We start from the raw sequence: 18,255 nt of genomic DNA, 5'->3' as shown, positions 1-18,255 counted from the left end.
CATTCATAAATAGAAAAAGATATATAGTTGAAAATGTTAAAATATAAGGGAGTAAATTTAGAAAGCTTCCAAAATATATGTTAGAATAAAATATATTTGTAAACTTTTATTTTTCTTTAAACCACGTAGAGATACATAACACATATCATGTAAGATGCATTAGGTGTTTCAGAAAGGGAAAAAAAAAAAAAACTTATTTAAGAAAAAATCAATTTATATCTTCAAAATTTAAATTGTATCACTTAAAACTTATAATTATATCAATGAATATAGTCAATTTATAAATCAATTTAGATTGGATCTTACAATATAAAACCGTTATTGCACCATGTAGCATATTTGAAGTAAATTTAGAGTAAAATGACTAATATATATGCATTGAGACTATATATTAAAATTATAATATTTTATCTTTATGTTGTTGGATATGAAAAAGGAGCTATAAGTGTTAGAGAATCTGCCACATCCGTTATTGCACCATGTAGCATATTTGAAGTAAATTTAGCGTAAAATGACCCATATATATGAATTGAGACTATATATTAAAATTATAATATTTTCTCTTTATGTTGTTGGATATGAAAAAGAAGTTATAAGTGTTAGAAAATCTGCCACATCAGCTACCAAGGAAGAGTCAAGAAAACACATAAGCTAAAAATGTCATGTTAGTGAGATAAGTCATGAAGGATTATTCCCTTAGTGCTCCAAATTTTTGTTGGGATTGGATGATAACAAACAAATATTCTTTCTCTGTGTATTGGACATGTGTCCTCATTTCATTAGTTATTTGTTATATAATTTTTTAATTCTTTGGATCCCTAAAATAGGGATAGTGTATAAATTGGGCAGGCTGTCCCTTTCCAATGTAAGAAAAAAATACGAAGAAGCAAGTGAAAAAGTTCTCTGTCTATCGTTTAAAATAGTTAAACAATTCAGTATTCCATTCAACGTTTAGCTCTGAGCATCCATCATGTACAACAAAGAGATAAACGATAGCCTCTATTGCATAGCTCCCGAATTCTGTCGTGTACAACGAAGAGGTAAACGATCAACCATTTCACTACCGTTTAGTTCCGAGGCTCCATCATGTACAACGACAAAGATATACTTTCCATCATTTAGCTCCCTGACTCTATCGTGTACAAATAAGAGGTAAATGATAAGTGCAGAGCTCGACAAAGCAGCCTTGAATTAATAACAGTAAAGGGAGTTTTTGAAGTCAAAAAGCTTGTGGGCCACATCCGGCAAGGAGTCAATAAGATTGTCACCGTCTTCAAAGAAGAAAGTGCCACGGCCATCGGAGGGAAAGAAAAAAGAGGGGTAGCTGGAGAAGGGAGTAGCGGTGGAGCTGCCGCTTCCGGAGGAACTAACCACGAGATAGAAAAAGAAGGAGAAGGAAAAATAAGAGTTATTTACCATTCATGAAATATAATAAGTTTGAATCTTATTTTGGTCCTGAATTTTGAATTTTATTCTATCTTGATCCCTAAATTTTCTAAAACGTCATCTTTAATTTTTGAACTTTTAAAAAGTGTTTATTTTAATCCATACTGTTAAAATTATATTAATATTTTAAAGATGAAATAAGTTTGATGATGAAATTACATCTAGCATGGGTTGAACAAGATGAAGCTGAAATAAAATATCAACAACCAACATGCCAAAATATGAAAAGCCAAAATCTTAGATGCAAAATGATTTTTGAGATCTCCTATAAAAAATTGCTATTTCACCTAATTCAAAATTGAAGCCCAAGATCTTTTTTAATTCTAGTTATCAAAAAATACAAGCTATTTCACATTATGTTGAAGAGTTAACCTAATCTTAACAATAGGGACTGAATTAAGCACTTTTTAAAAGTTCGGGGATTAGAATGGACGTTCAAGGATTAAAATAAAACCAGAAAGTTCAGGAACCAAAATTGGATTTAAACCAATAGAATATAATATCAATTAGATGTTGGAATCTTTTCCTATAAATTAAAAAGAAGTCCACTAATTTTGTTCAAAGGGTTTTTTTTTTTTTTTTTTTTTTTTTTTAGAAAATCTAAAACTATCCATTGACCTAAAAGCTTGAACTAATGGATGAACATAAATTTAATATTATATCACTAACATTCAATCTACTCTAGAGAAATGATTTAAAATGATATTAAAGTAGGTGGTCCAGAGAGGTATGGTGTTCAAGCCACTGTAACATTATTTTCTCCCTATTTAATATTCATTTCTATTTGTCGGGGATTTTTTGTATTTCAAGCACACAAGTGAATCGAGGGAGAGTGTTAGTCATATAACATTAAATTTACCTTCATCTATTAGTTTAAGTTTTTGGGTCACTCATATTGACATGTAGATTTAAATTTTGATAATCATATTGGTTGTACTAAAAAAATCAATGTTAAAAAGTTCCACATTATTGATGGTATCCCATAGTAATTATTGGTTTAATTTTAGTTTTTTTTTTCATTTTTTTCCTTTGAATTCCATTCAAAACTGAACTAAAATCTAAAGTCATGTTCTTCAAATTTAAAATTTATCTATTTAGTATCCAAATTTTTTAAATTTCACATTTAATCACCTACTTTAGTTCATGGGTCTATAGACACAAAACTCAATTTTATATATAACATATCAATTAGTTTTGAAAATTTTAAATTTGTGGAGACTAGAAATTTATTAGACAAGAAGTTAAAAAGTTTAGGAATTTATTTTGATGGTTTAAAAGTTTAGAAACCAGATAGACACAAACCTCAAAGTTTAGAGATAAAATATATTATTGACCTAATCTAATTTTATTTTTGAATCAAAATAATGTTTTAATTCTTGTCCAAAATCCAAACATTTCAACCTAGATACCTCTTATGTGGAACACTAGCTATTACTTTATCTTATTATTATCCTCCTTTTAGTACCACTAGCTACGTTATTAAAACATAATATGCCTTTTTATGGGAAAAAAAACATAACATGTCTTGGTATTTATGGATGAGAGATTGAAAAAGAAATATTTTTTAATATAACAATATGTGAAATAGGATTAAAATATAACAATATGTGAAATAGGATTAAACATATGATTTAAAGGAGAAAATGCATGTCAGTTATCACTTAATTAATCACACAAAAAAAAATAAGAAAAAACATTTTTTTTTTTTAAATACCTCCGATATTATTAAGCTTCAATGTGCAGAAAAGTGGAAAGGTCTAGGGAAAATAGGGGGAAATTTTCAAGTCAAAAACAGCTTTTTGACTCGACTTTTGCAAGCTTAGCAATATAATCTACAATCAATATAATCTTTTCGTAGAGACATAATTTCTTCGATCTAGCAACTCATCTTCGTTTCAGCATAGAATTTTCCAGAATAAAGTTGATCACTTGGATGCTATTCAACAAAAATATTGTGGCAATTGTTATTTTTTATAATTATTATATAAAAAGAAAACTATTAATTATTAAAATTAATTTTGATGTTTATTATTATTATTCTCTTAATACTAATGAAGGAATCTCATGAAGGTTTTTTTTTTTTTTTTTTTTACTAAAAGAAAAATTATATAGTAATTAGCTAAAAAGTATAGATACAAATACGAATACATGATACGGATACGATACGATATAACAATACGTTAATTTTTAAAAGAATAAGATACGGATATATTGAAGATACGTTTTATATATATATATATAATGTTTAGTTATTTGCTATAATACTTATTTTAAGTTAGATTAAAATAGATTCGAGAAGAGAATGAAAACTTGAAAAAAAAATCTAGTAACGTCAAGTGATTGTTGAGCAACTAGAGTAGAAGGTAGGAAAGAAGTAGAAGATAAAAATTGAAGAATGAAGTTGAGGATGAAGCGGGTGTGAATTATGATTTAAATAGTGAGAAAGAATGGAAGAATGAAGATTTAATTATGTGATTTAATTATGTTTCAAGTTTTTTTTTAACTTTTTAGGTTTTATCATTTTTAATTTATTTTTACGTGGACTTTTATGTTTGGAAGTGATTTTAAAATAGTTGAAATCACTTTTGTCATTTTCAAAATATGTGAGACATGTTTAATTCTTCAAAACTAATTTTGATGATATGAAAATTGCATTTAAAAGTGTAAAATTGAAAACTAAATTAATTTTGAGTAATTAAAAATGTGTTTCCGAGTGATTTCAAAAATGAAAAAAAAGTGACTTTTGATGATTTTTAAACCACTCCTAAACATGCACTAAAATAAAATAGGTTGTGGGTTGGGATTTTTAAATGGTTGGGCTTAAATTTAAAAAAAAAAAATTGACCCACATATCCTCTTCACGTATCTGTATCTGAAAAATAAAAATAAAAATAAAAATAATCGGATACTTAAGATCACGTATCGGACATGTATCTATCACGTATCTGGACGTATCCATATCGTATCCATATCTGATACCGATTCCCTGCACAATTAAAAGTATACCTACTTCTTAGGTAATTTGTAAATGAATTACTTTTATGGCAGTAATTTAACTGTCAGCTCCAGTTTTCTCCATATAATGTTTTAAAATTTCCATTGACGTTACATCCTTGAGTTAAAATATTTTACCTGACATTAAAAACAAAATTACATATTTTCCATTTCTAGTAATTGAAGCCTTGAAGCTATAAAATCTTAAGAAAAAGGGCAAATAAAAGCTTGCAAAATCTAAACTTCCAAGTGGTAAAATATTAATAAATACAAGGATTAGCTATTTATTTATTTTTAATAAATGTAATAACCGAAGGCCTATTTGGCATTGTTTTGAAGTTAGATAAGATTTTAAAACAACTTTAACCATAATAAGCATTATTTTTAAAAACTGAAAAAAAATGAAAAAAAAAATCTAAACATATTTTTTTTAGTACAATTGAAGACTGAAAGACCAAACCACGAACCTCATGGTTTTCGCACTCGAGGGTCAAGTCAGCTATGCTCTATTTGGTCATCCAATATTAAAATTTTAAACATATTGTCAAAATTTTAAAACAATTAAGTTTAAAAATCATTAAGGAAATTCCATTAAATATTAAAATCCTTAACATATTTTTTAGACATACTTTAATTAACAATTAAAGCATGGAATACAACGGGAAATAATTATTAATTATGCAAGTAAGAAAGAAGAAACTGCTATCAAGAACAAAAATGTATCTCCTCAGTTTGGAAATAAAGAAATACAACTTCATTTTTATCAGAAAATTAATTTTGTATTTAAATTGTTTCCATGATTTTATAATTAATTATAATTTCTTAATATATTATCCATTAAAAAATTAATAGTTCAGTTACATATATCTTCAAATAATTATATATAGAGTCATGGATGGCATTATCCTCACATCACACATTTTTTTTTTCAACATTGGAATTGGAATCCAATCACACAAAGAGATGGGAAAGGTATGGAAAAAAAAAACCCATTAATTTTCATAATTATTTTTGTAGTATGAAATATAAAATCTAATTTTGCGTGGTCTCATATTATTAATTTTATTTGTATTGTTGAATTTGATGTAAGATAATATTTGTTATTTGATGAAATTTTTGAACTTTATATGATAATGATTGCCTATAAATCTATTTTTAAAAAAATTGATAATGTTACTGTTTCTTATTTTTTTTTTATTTCGTATTTGTTTTCTTTCCAACGGTAAAGAAAAATAAGGATTAAAAAAGAAATATTTTCGAGGATCATTTTTAGTTCATTGTCTTTTTAAAATTTAATTAAAGAAAAAAATTGCTCAGAAAAATATTAGTATTATTAGGTTTTATTATAATTAGAAGATGAAAAAAATCCTGTAAATATATATTAAAATAATATTAAATAAGATACCAAAAACTAGTGCTGTTAATAAAAACATTGTAATATTTTGAGATTATTTTGAAATGGAGAAATAAGTAATTTAGATCCGTTTAGTAATTATTTTATTATTTTATATTTTTTTAATTAAACCTATAAACACTACTTCATCCTTTCTTCGTTTATACTTTTTACCGATGGTTTAAAAAATTAAGTCAATTTTTTTCAAAAATTTGTATTTTTTTTTTTTAATTTAGTTAAGAATTCAAACGTTATTAAATGGTCCTAGAGTTTCAAAAATATTTTTTTTTTATTTCTAATTTTTACTAAATGAGTAATCTAATTAGAAATTCTGAATCATGTAAATCCTTTTTACATTTTTACAAAAATAGCATATGTCAAATTAATGTGTTTATCTTAAATTTTATTATTCTTGTAATTAATTAAGTAAATTAGAATTTAATTATTTTTAGTGTTTTATTATTGTTATAATGAATTAATACTTATGATGATGATGATTATTATTATTATTGAAGGGTCAGAATCAAAATGGAAATAAAAAGCAAAAAGAAGAGAAGGGAGAGGGAAAAAAGGAACAGCAGAAAAAAATAGCAGAAGTTGTTCTTAAAGTTTATATGCATTGTGAAGCCTGCAAAAACAAAGTCTCAAAATGCTTGAAAGCTTCTGATTATGGTAACAAAAAATTATTCAATTTTTCTTAATTTTCTACTAAATTATTGAATTTGTTTGATTCTTCACCTTTTTTTCCAATTAAATTATAAATATTTTTCTCTCTTTCCATTTCTCTTTCCCTCTAAAAAAAAGAGTTGCAATGCAGAGTTACAAAAGATAAACCAATATTATTTTTAATCAAAGTTTTTATAACTATTTTTGGTTTTTCTTTATAAAAACACGAGTTTTCAGTATATTATCTTCCAAAAATGTTCTCTTTTAAAAGAAGAGTCGCAATTTCTTTTAAAAAAATATATATTTAGAACTAACAAAAAAATTATATAAGTTATTAAAATGTTATTATATTTTTTTACAAGAAAAAGTTAAATGTCCTACAATAATATAAATGTTACTCCAATTGTTTTGAATGTTAAATGTTTGAATTCCTGAAAAGAAAAATTATCTCAATTTCATAGCATCTTCTATCTATATTGTTTTTGTATCCGAAAAAATGTTATATGAAAATCTATGAAAAAAATATCAGAACTATTTTTCGCTTTATTTTATCGATCAATTTAATTATTTGTTTCCATTTTTAGGTGTGGAGGAAGTGACAGCTGATACGGAGAATCAAAAAGTGATAATAAAAGGAAAAGACCTAAATCCAAAGAAAATATTGGAAGGAATTAGGAAAAAATACTCCAAAAATGTGGAGCTTATTTCTCCTAAGGAGCTGCCTGATACCCCCAACCAAAACAAACCTGAACCTAAAAAGGAAGAGGTAAAAATAATTTTGAAATCATTATTTACAAACCCATGGTTTTCAAAGGAAAATTTAGTTCAAATTGTTATTTTATTATTGAATATTCATCTTCGTTCTGCACTTGTCTTAGTGATTAAACAGTATTTTATGTGTGTAAAACGTCTTTTAGATCATGTACTTAAATGTAACAATATTTGTGTGGACAAGTTTTCTAGCCGCATGAAAAATACGTTAGGATCAAGTTTTGAAACCAATATGAAAAATTTAACCACTTAAGTTTAATAAATTCGAAATAAATCTCAAGTGATTAATGAAAAAAATTCCCTATGTAAGGTTTAATACCAATTAGTAATTTTGAGATTTTTTTTTTTTTTAAAGAAAAAAACCTTGTGCAATTTTTTCACACAAAGTTATTTATTTATTTATCTAAAATAAGTAAATAATTATGCATTGAATTGGTTTTTGCAGGCTCAGATAAAAACTGTTGAGCTAAAAATGAATATGCATTGTGAAGACTGTGCAAAAGATATCAAGAAAACCATTGGAAAAATGGAAGGTAAAATATCTTTTACAATTTTCTCAAAATTTTTTATAAAAAAAGCTTAAATATTGATGTGTATTCTTCTTTCAATTATATTTCTAATTGCTATACTTTTTATTTGTAATATTCTATAATCACTCTATTTTATAAACGTATAGAATCTTTATTTATTTTTTAGTATAAGAATCATGAAATACTGTATGTAGGACTATAAAATTTCATCTTTTTAAATTTTTTTAGTTTCGACAACATGTTAAACTGCCATATTTTAGAATACGCCAACACTTATACGTCTTTTTAAAATTTGTTTTATTTTTTTAAAATCTAAACATGTGAGTAAGATTTGAAATGAAAGTATCAATGAAAATATCGATAAAGACTGTCAAACGATATTTTTAATATATATAAACAAAAATATAATAATTCTTTTAAAAAATAAAAATTTTAAATAAGCTAACATGTTTATTTTTTATATTGTAGTTAGATATTGGTACATTTTATTACTTATATTTTTTTGGGTCTTTTTAAATATATAAAAAAAAAACTTTAAAATATTTACACATTACAGCAAAAAGTTTCGAAAGTACAGACATTTTTGGAAATTTTTGCTATAAAGTATAAATATTTTTGGGATTTCTTTATTTTTTCTTTAATATTTCACGATTTTTTTATGATACGATGGAAATGTCGATTTCAAATATATTAAAATATAAAAGTATGATAGAAATGTCAACATCTCGATAGAAGCTTCCACAATGCATGTGAAATAGTTTTGTTTCACCCGATCTTCTAAATTGTAGGGTAATATATAATTTTGTGTAATGTTAAATTTTAAGTTTTTTTTATTCATGAGAATTATAATTATATATACTAATGAGTGAATGGGTATTTTTATTTGATGTAGGTGTAATGACGGTAGAAACAAATAAAGAGAGTTCAAAAGTGATAGTGAAGGGAACAGTGGATGCTCCAAAGCTAGTGAAATATATTAAAAAGAAAATGGGGAAAAATGTAGAGTTTTTCGACAAGAAACAAGAGAAACAAAGCCAACCTAAAGAATCAGAAAGCAAACCAGCTAATAATAAGAAAGATTCAAATCAAGACAAGGAAAATGTTATATCTAAATATCCTCCTCAATACTCTTTAGTTCACATTTACCTTGATCAAACTTTTAGTGATGATAATGTATTTTCTTGTTCTATTATGTAATTTTTTATATGGAGAAATTGTCATTTATTACTTGTATTCGATCTTTGATCTCGATCCTATATAGTTTTAATTTGTCAATGGAATGATATTTATCTCTCCATTTTTATCATATCTAAATAAAATCGAGGATTTTCTTAACTGTTTAATTCTCATTTTTAAACTAATTAAATATTGAAAAATATATTGCTATATAACACTATTTACAATATGAAATAATCTAAAAAATTGAGATTGATAGTGAGTTTTAATGACAATGAATTTATTCCCCATCTTATCCCTTAAAAAAAGTCGAAGAGAAAATTCATTCAAGAATTTTGGATAAAGAACATATGCGCTATAAAGAAGATTTTTTTTTTACAAAGGTATTATAATTAATGTGTGGGGTGGGGGAATCAAACCTCAGGTCACGAGGTTGATAGTATGAACATTATGCCGATTGGGCTACGTTTTTGTTGACAACAAAAGAGGGATAGGTATGTAAGACTAAGTCGATAACTTTGAAAAGATAAGCCTCAAAACAATAAAAAAACAAAATGAAAAAAAAAAAGAGTGCCTCTCATAGAAACATTTGTAAAGATGTATTTTTACAAAATTAATTCCAAACATAACATTATATTATTTTCAAATAATTTCATGTTTATTTATATTTATTTTGTTAAGTCATGATAAAAGAGATTAATTTTTATTTAAGTTAAATAAAATATATAAATCTAGAAGTTCAAAGAAATGATAAATGCAAATAACCTAATCTCTCCTTACCTAACAATATATAACATCACTTTATTATGAAAATATACTAAAGTGATGTGATGAATTGGAGTCCTTTTTACTTAAAGATATATATAGTCCACTTATTACTTTAAGATATAGCCTACTTTGTCACCATCATATTCATTCTCTTTTAGATATGTAATATCATCTAATATCTTTATAATCTTTTTACCTTTTTTATGTTTGAAATTTTGGCTACATTTTAACTTACAACCTTTTTCTCAACCCATAAATATTTAGTGCAGAATAAATAACTTTTTAACTTTTTATAAAAATAAAATAGTCATCAAACACAGCTTTAATTTTTAATTTTTAATATAGGATGTTTAGCTAATTTTGAATTTGGATGTTCTAAATTTTGAGCACTTTTTGGTTGAATGTCAAGTAATTTATTAAGTCTATTAATTTAATGTGCTAGCACACCTTTGCGGAAAAAGCCTTGGACGACAGAACTCTTCTCTATATTTTCCTTATTAAAATCATGTTAGTAATTATTGCAAATATTTCACCTATTCAAGTAAATACGTTTCATCTGATTAATTTTTGTATTTTTTTTTCTTTTATTGAGTACAATAAAAATAAAAAATTCAAATTATAGACCTCTTGATCGTCACACATCTATATGTTAATTAAACTATGCTCACTTTCACGATTGATTCTTATAGTTATACATCACAATTTTCTTAAAAACAATTAACTAGCCGTAATTTCAGCTCAATTTTCCATAAATAATCTTGTTTTCTGGGCCCTTTATTCCCCTTGCCAGTCCAGCCCAATTCATCTTTTAGATTGGATATGGGCCCAAAATTTTCTCATGGTTCAACTTGTGATCATGAAATCGGATAATACTTTTAAGATTAATAATTAATGATATAACAATATTTTTAAATAATTATAAATATATTAAAATATTTATATCAATTATAGATTCACATTAACGATATATTCTATTATTAATATACTTTGAAAGTTGATCTAAATTTTATCAATTAACATTTTTTTGAACATTATATTATATCTGTTAATATTTTGGGTTTGATTGTTATATTTGCAACTACCCTATACAAAAACAATTTGAAAAAAGAAAAAAAAAGTTCTTACCAAAGTTCAGTTTTATCCCTCGAATTACAGAAAAAAAAAAAGACTATTTTTTCCTTTACCTTTTCCTAATTTAAATGGACACTTAGTGGATGGCTTAGATTGATTTGGGAAAAATTATTCCTTACTTCCATTCATGATCCATTTTTAAATAGTGTGTAGCTCATAATATAAAAAAAAATATTACTTATGTATTAAGAAATATATGTAATGGTATAATAACATGTAGCTGGATTTAGGGACATACTACATTAGTATTATATCATGTTCGTATTGTTAATATTGGAGACTAAATAGAAATATAATCCAAATTTCTTAAAATAGATAGTTTTAATGCCTAAATTTACACAATTTGTATTCTTCTTCTTTCTTTAAAATTAGTATTTTTTTTAATACGTCTATATATTTATATAATATCATTTTCATGTCAATAGTAAATTGATTCATATTTTTTTAAAAGAACATTCAATTAAATGTTTATAACAAGTATTGAAATGGACATTCTCTTATATTTAAGAATATAGAAATTAGAAACGGAAAATAAACTTTAATATTTTTCTACAAAAATTTATTAGGATATTATTCTATACATATACTTCTAAGAACTTCCAAAAGTAAGTAGAAAAATGGATCTAAAGAACCAAAGGTTTTCTATTTAAATTAGATTCTAAGTTGAATATTACAAAGACTCAAAACCATCAACTTCCTAAAGTGGAAAGCAAACATGAAGGAATGGAGGCAAAAACCCAAAAGAAAAGAAAGAAAGAAAGGGGGAAAAAAATCCCAAGTAAAATTAGATTATAATATTCTATGTGTCTTACTTTTATAAAAGTTACCACACAATTATTAAAGTGTAGCATTCTTTGAATCCCACTACCAAAATATCCTCTTGTCTACTTTGTCTAGAAGGAAAGCCAAAATAATATTCAAAATGAAAAAAGAAAAAAAAATCTTTTATGGAATATAAATCGGGGAATTTTCAAAAATAAAAAAATAAGAAAAATTGTTTATACAAAATAGCCAAATGTAATCTTCTTTAATAAAGGTTAATAGAGGTTAATAAAAAGTCTATAAGTGTTTATTAATGATAGAAATTGATAAAAGTCTATCGTTGATATTATGTGATAAACATTAAAAGAAGTCTATTCGTACCTATCAGTATTTTTCTTTTTTGTTATTTAGGTAAATAGTTTGACATTTTTCTATTTGTGAAGATTTTTCAAATTAATAGATAATAACACTTCTTTTCCAATTCAACAATGAAAGAAGGAAAGAAATGAAAGTGAATCATCTTGACCTTTTAAAATGGTACTATAAATGCTTTATTTGTTAAGCTATGTTCAATTTACTCAAACATTTTTTTTTTTATATATATATCATGTTATATTTCATAAAACATATTAAAGAGTAAATTATAGTTATTTTTGTTACTTTGAGTGTAACCTTTTTTATCTTAATTCAAATCTCAATTACTAACTCGCTCTACTTTAGTATCAAATTATATTTTAAATATTGAATATTCTTTATATGTTTTAATCTTAATATTCTTAAATCTATTGTTTTGATGCCTAAATTTACATAAAAATTCGCTTCACCATTACTATTAAATTTATGAGCTGCATTATAAGCGGTACAAGTTGGATTGTATATATATTTTAAGATAAATTGTAAAAATCACCATCAAATTTTTTATTGTAAAAATTGGGTCCTTAAATTTCTACAATGTTAAGATTAGACTCTCAAGCTAATAATAATTATAGAAATTGGATCTATAAATGATAAATATTGAATTCTCATTAAACAAATGTTACAATTTATACAATTATTTAAGTTTTGAAGGTCTAATTTGACCAAATTTTAATATTTATATAAATTTGAGGGTTCAATTTTTAATTTGAAAGTTTAAGGGTGTAATTCTAACCACCATCATATTTCAGGAACAGTTTTTGCAATTTTTCTTATATTATTTATATTTTGAATTCTAACATGTAAAAGTGGATGTTTTAAAAAAATTTCACCTCTTCATCAATAATATATGTCTTAACCTAATTAAGATATATAGTTATATTGTAAACTCCATTTTTTATTGATCTTATATTTGCTTTAAAAATGAGTGGCAACGACCTAGTAAAAAAAAAATTATGATGAAAAGCCAAAAAGGATTTCTATGAAACCATAGTAAAAAAATAAGGACTTGTTTGGATGGTCTACTTAAAAAAAATGTTTCCTAAAATGTCATTTTCATTTAAATACGGTTTATAAAATCTGTTTAAAATAAAAACATTAGTTTATTTGGTTGCATTTTGTCGAAAGTGTTTTTATATATAACTTTTTTTGATTTACTATATACTTAAAAGTATTTCTATTAATGACATATATTAATATAAAAGATGACTATTAAACGAGAACAAATAATTTGTATTTAAAAACACATCAACTGGTTGATTTTTTATTTTTTTATTTTTTCGTTTTGATGGAACATATGATCGCTTGAGTTGGTCATTAGAATTGATCATTAGAGATAATTGACATAATTGGTCGTCATAATTGATAATTAAAAATGGTTGTAGCCACATCAATTGGTGGTGATGTAATTGTCGCCAAAGTTAGTGTTGGCTATAGCTGCAGTAGGTTGCTAAGCTGGTTGTCGTTGAACTAGATTGACGGAAGTCGGTGGCATGGCCAAGAGACATGGTAGAAGTGAGGTGGAGGATTAATAGGATAGTTTGATATATATATATTATACAAATTAGAGGAAGGTCAACCATTAAATACTATAATTTTTTTAAAGTTAATTTCAAGTATTTCTCTCCAACAAAATATTATTTCATAATTTATTTTTTAAGTTATTTTGAACAATTGTCAATCTCTCCAATTTTTTTCCCCTCCAAAACGACTTATTATTTTTTTTCAAAAATAAATACTTGAAAAGTTAACCACACCCTAAAATATTTTAATCATGTTTGATGACTCTTAATGAATAAACTTAGGGACTGTTTGATTTAAGGTTTTAAAGATGCCCAAGAATTAAGTGGAATAAGATTGTTGGGAATCAATGATGATTCTGTTTGGTTGTACTTGAGAAAGTTATCAAAATTTTATGCTAACAAATTAGCTTTATATTTTATTTATAAAATTAATCATAGATAGTTTTATAAAATTTTGATAGATTAATTGATAAATAATAAATTTAATTCAAAGTTTTGAGCAAAATTAATTATTTAACTATCAAATAATAATATTAATTACAAATATTCGTAAAATAAATAATTTATAATTAAAGTTACTTGATTACACAATTTGATGTACCAATTTGATGAATTTATATAAATATGATTTATTAATTAGTAAAAAAATCAAAATCAGTTTTAAAAAACAAATATGACATTTTGTGATTAAAAAATAATGAATTATAATTAATCAATGATAAGCTAATTATAATTATTACAAAATAATCTCATAAAATGTTAATCATAATGATAATTAATTAACTACATATATAATTTATTAATGAATTGGTTCTTTACGGTTTATTATATAATTAATTAATTAATAAATCTAAAGTAGTTAAATTCAAATATTATAATTTAAAATTTAATATAATTTTCTAAATTATAAATTTAATATTCATATATTAATTAATTTTAATAATATAAAATAAAAGAATAAATTCATGTATTAAAAGAGGAGAGAGAGTGGACATCAAGAAAATCCACATTTTTGGATGAGTTTCAATATCATCCATGGAGATAATGAATGCATGAGAATAGCTTATTTTCATACTTAAAGTTTCAAAACTTGTACCAAACAAAAGAATGTGTAACCTTTATCCATTCTCACCTTTATTCCCATTCCAATTTTCTCAATCCAAACGCCCCTTTAAAAGTTTAGAAGACGTTTGTAACTCTCGAGGAAATGGATGTTCTATATAAAAATGTGCTAGAATTTATATAACCCATGGTTTGAACTATACAAAAGGAACATGTTGTAGGAAGGTTGGGTTGTATGGTTCAATCGACAAGATTCGATTTGATATTTAACCTCTACCATTGGAAAAGAAGAAAATTCCAAAACTTGAGTTTATATTGTAGCACATTTAGTGTATTTTTTTAATCGGGTTCACACTTTCAAACAAAAGAAATATTAATTCAATTAAAATATTTTTTTATTTTTAGTACTTTCAATTATTTAATAGCTTTGTACATTCAATAAATCTTAAACTTAGTACTTGTGGGTAGCTAATATGTTGTTATAGTACTTTCTATAGCATCCGTTTTATAGTTATGAAAATTTAATTACATAATATCTAACATGATCATTATTATTATTCAATCAATTTTGATAAAGTTAATTTTCAAGAATTAAACGTAAGATTTATGAAAAGTACACCTGAACTGAATTACAGATTTATACAAAATAAAGAGAATAAAATTAGAAATTAAAATTAAAAGTATATGAAGTAAAATAAAATAAAACTCAAAGTATAAGAGGGAAAAATAGTAATTTAACCTATTAATCAATATGGTATAAGAAATGAGGGTTTATAAATTTCTAGGGGTATATATTATAAAAAACTAACAAATCTATTACCTAAAAAGAAATATAAAGGTCAAAATAAATATAACTCAACTGACGTATTTGTGCTATCAATTTTGATAGAAGTTCGATTCTCTCATCTCACATCTTGTAAAAAATAATAATAATAATAATAAATTAGGGTACATTGGGCTACTTAACCATAGGTAGTTTCACAAACCTAACCCAATGATCAACTAACTTTATATATCACTATATATATATATATATATATATATATATATATATATTATATATATTCCTTGAACCGTGTGTCCATGAAACAATAAGGGCTTTCAAGATTTTCATTAAAAATTTCCCTCCAAAACTTCCGAAAGTTAAACGAAAGAAAGAACCCTAAAAAATGGATGTCATCAGTGCAGAGAAGCTTTTTGCCATAAAATATTGTTACAAGAAAAGCCAACTCTTCCTCTACAATCTCAATCTTTTTCACTCTCTCATCATCTTCTTCTTTACCTTTTGGCTTTCTTCTCAATTTGATTGCTTTCCTCCCGACGCGCTTTCTTCGATGATCAATATGGTCGTTATGCCTCCCTCGTTCTTCAGCCCGAGTTGCTTCTTCGTCATCGTTAACTTCATTGTCATCTACATAGTTGGAGAACAGAAGCTCGCTGGTGCAGAATCGTCTTCCATTATGAACAAAATGTATGATGAATACTACATCGGGAAAACTATGGAGATGAACATGAACTCTTGTGAAAATATGAAACAATTGGTTGAGAAAGTAGTGGAAGAAAAAGAAGAGGAAGAGATGGGCTTCGTCGAGGGCGACAATGACGGTGTCGATGTGAGTGAAAAGTTAGAGACCGAAGGCGATTGCGAGTTGGCCAATGAAGAGTTGAACAAAAGAGCAGAAGCCTTCATTGCAAGAGTTAACAAGCAAAGGAAGCTTGAAGCTGTGGATTGTTTAACTTCTAATGGTAGCTAGCCAAGTTTTTATTTTTTCTCTTTGTGTGTGATGTAATAATTAATCGTTGGATCCTACAATATTTGGGATCGAAAAAGATATTATCTTGACTTCGACATTATTAAAATTTTACAACTTATTTGATCTCCCAACTAACTAGCTCCAATTAGGATGGTTAATTACAAATTCTCGATGTTGAAGCTTTATAAAAGTGAATTTTGGAATTAGCTAATATGTATATATCATATATATCATAAGTTTAAATATAGTGATTTATGCTTATCTTTTAAAATCATATTGATTTACATCATACAATATATGTAAAAATATATTAATAATTAGCGGTAATTGACATGTATTCCTTCTATTGAAGTTGAAATGTTCAAATTCTTCGTATTCTATTTATTGTACTAAGAAAGAACTAATATTTTCAATATTTGAAATAGTATATAGATATACTACATGATATACATCATATGCAACACAAATTACTATCTATAGTATAAAAATTTACTCTAGAAAACTTTTTATTTTAACATTTTCAAACTTAGACATCCTTATTCTTTTATGGTTCAAATTAATATCACAATAAAAATTGTCATGAGTAATCTTACTGAAAAAAACCTTGTTATCCACCTACATATGTACCGACCAAATGGCCTTCACATGATGTTGAGAAGTAATTTTTCTTTTGCTTTTTTGTGGAGCACTTCCACAAGAGATAGCAATTTGTAGAGGACCCATTGAAGGGTTTGAAATTCCTTTCTTAACATAGAAGACATGCATGCTATATTTTACACACCAATCTTTACTTTGTCTCAAATTATAAATCAAAAGTGTTAGTTTGAATTTCATCCCAAGAGTAATTTGGTTTGAGAGTTTTTTGAATAGGAATTGACACAGATATTCAAAATCCATATTTGTTTCATAGTTTTCAATATTTTATCTAGAAATAAGTAATTTTTGGACATCTTCTTTTCTTATAGACAAAGATTTTCTTTTCTCTTTCAATGTTGGGTTTTCTCTTTTTTCCTTCTTCTCTTTTTCATTTTGAATATAGTTAATCATTAATTAGTTAATATTAATTTATAAAAATTAGTATAAATATTTTTTTTAATAAATAAATAATAATATATTAAAATATTTATTTATTTTATTTTTACAATAAAAATTTATTAAATGAATGCATATTTACATGAATTATTAATTAGTGAACTAACAATATCTTAGATGTATTTAATTAGTAAAGTAGGATTATTTAAATTTAGTGAGTACAAATATTCATTTAATAATAATTTATTACTTTTTTTTTTATAATCAAATAATTATTTATTGAGATTAATTTTAATTTGATACTTCTTTTAACACATGATCATTATTGATTATTTAGAATTAGTTAATTATTTATTGTGATTACTTTTTATTACTTCATTTGTTATTAACATACCATATTTATTAACATATCATATTTTTATTTTTATTTTTTTTACTTTTTTTTAATATAATATATTGTTTACTAAATATATTTTCCTATACTATTTAATTAAAATTATAATTACTAATGTCGTTTTTTTTTTCAAAAGTGTTAGATTAAATATGTGAGTTGGGAGAATTGAACCTCTGACTTCGAAATTGATAGGACAAACACTACACTAATTGAGTTATACTCATTTTGGCAAAAAAAAAAAAAAAAAGAATAACTAAATATTATATTATAATTAATATGACATTCATTAAATATATAAATTGGTTAATTTTAATGATAAATTACTCAATTTTCTAATATTTATAATTTAAATTATTATTGATTCTTAACTATTTCATTTTTATCAATATATTAAATGATATTTGTTCTTTAGTGTATTTATCTACTAAATTTATATAAG

General features: G+C 24.7%; 2 protein-coding genes across 2 annotated transcripts in view; both read left to right on the top strand.

Moving 5' to 3' along the window:
- Positions 1-8,997, top strand: part of LOC120067647 (heavy metal-associated isoprenylated plant protein 8-like) — a 30,081-nt gene extending 21,084 nt beyond the window's left edge. The window contains exons 2-4 of the mRNA XM_039019188.1: positions 7,084-7,265; positions 7,716-7,803; positions 8,693-8,997. Of these exons, the coding sequence (XP_038875116.1) occupies positions 7,084-7,265; positions 7,716-7,803; positions 8,693-8,997 (575 nt within the window). The remainder of the gene's footprint in view (positions 1-7,083; positions 7,266-7,715; positions 7,804-8,692) is intronic.
- A 6,808-nt stretch (positions 8,998-15,805) lies between these two features.
- On the top strand, positions 15,806-16,390 carry LOC120067646. Its single transcript, XM_039019187.1, has one exon. It carries the CDS (start codon positions 15,806-15,808, stop codon positions 16,388-16,390), a length of 585 nt encoding a protein of 194 aa, XP_038875115.1.
- Positions 16,391-18,255: the final 1,865 nt, after the last annotated feature.

This window comes from Benincasa hispida, chromosome 12 (assembly GCF_009727055.1).
Source record: "Benincasa hispida cultivar B227 chromosome 12, ASM972705v1, whole genome shotgun sequence".
In the NCBI taxonomy this organism is placed as follows: Eukaryota; Viridiplantae; Streptophyta; class Magnoliopsida; order Cucurbitales; family Cucurbitaceae; genus Benincasa; species Benincasa hispida.
The sequence above is the reverse complement of the archived record's forward strand: the minus strand, read 5'-3'. Positions and strand labels throughout refer to the sequence as shown.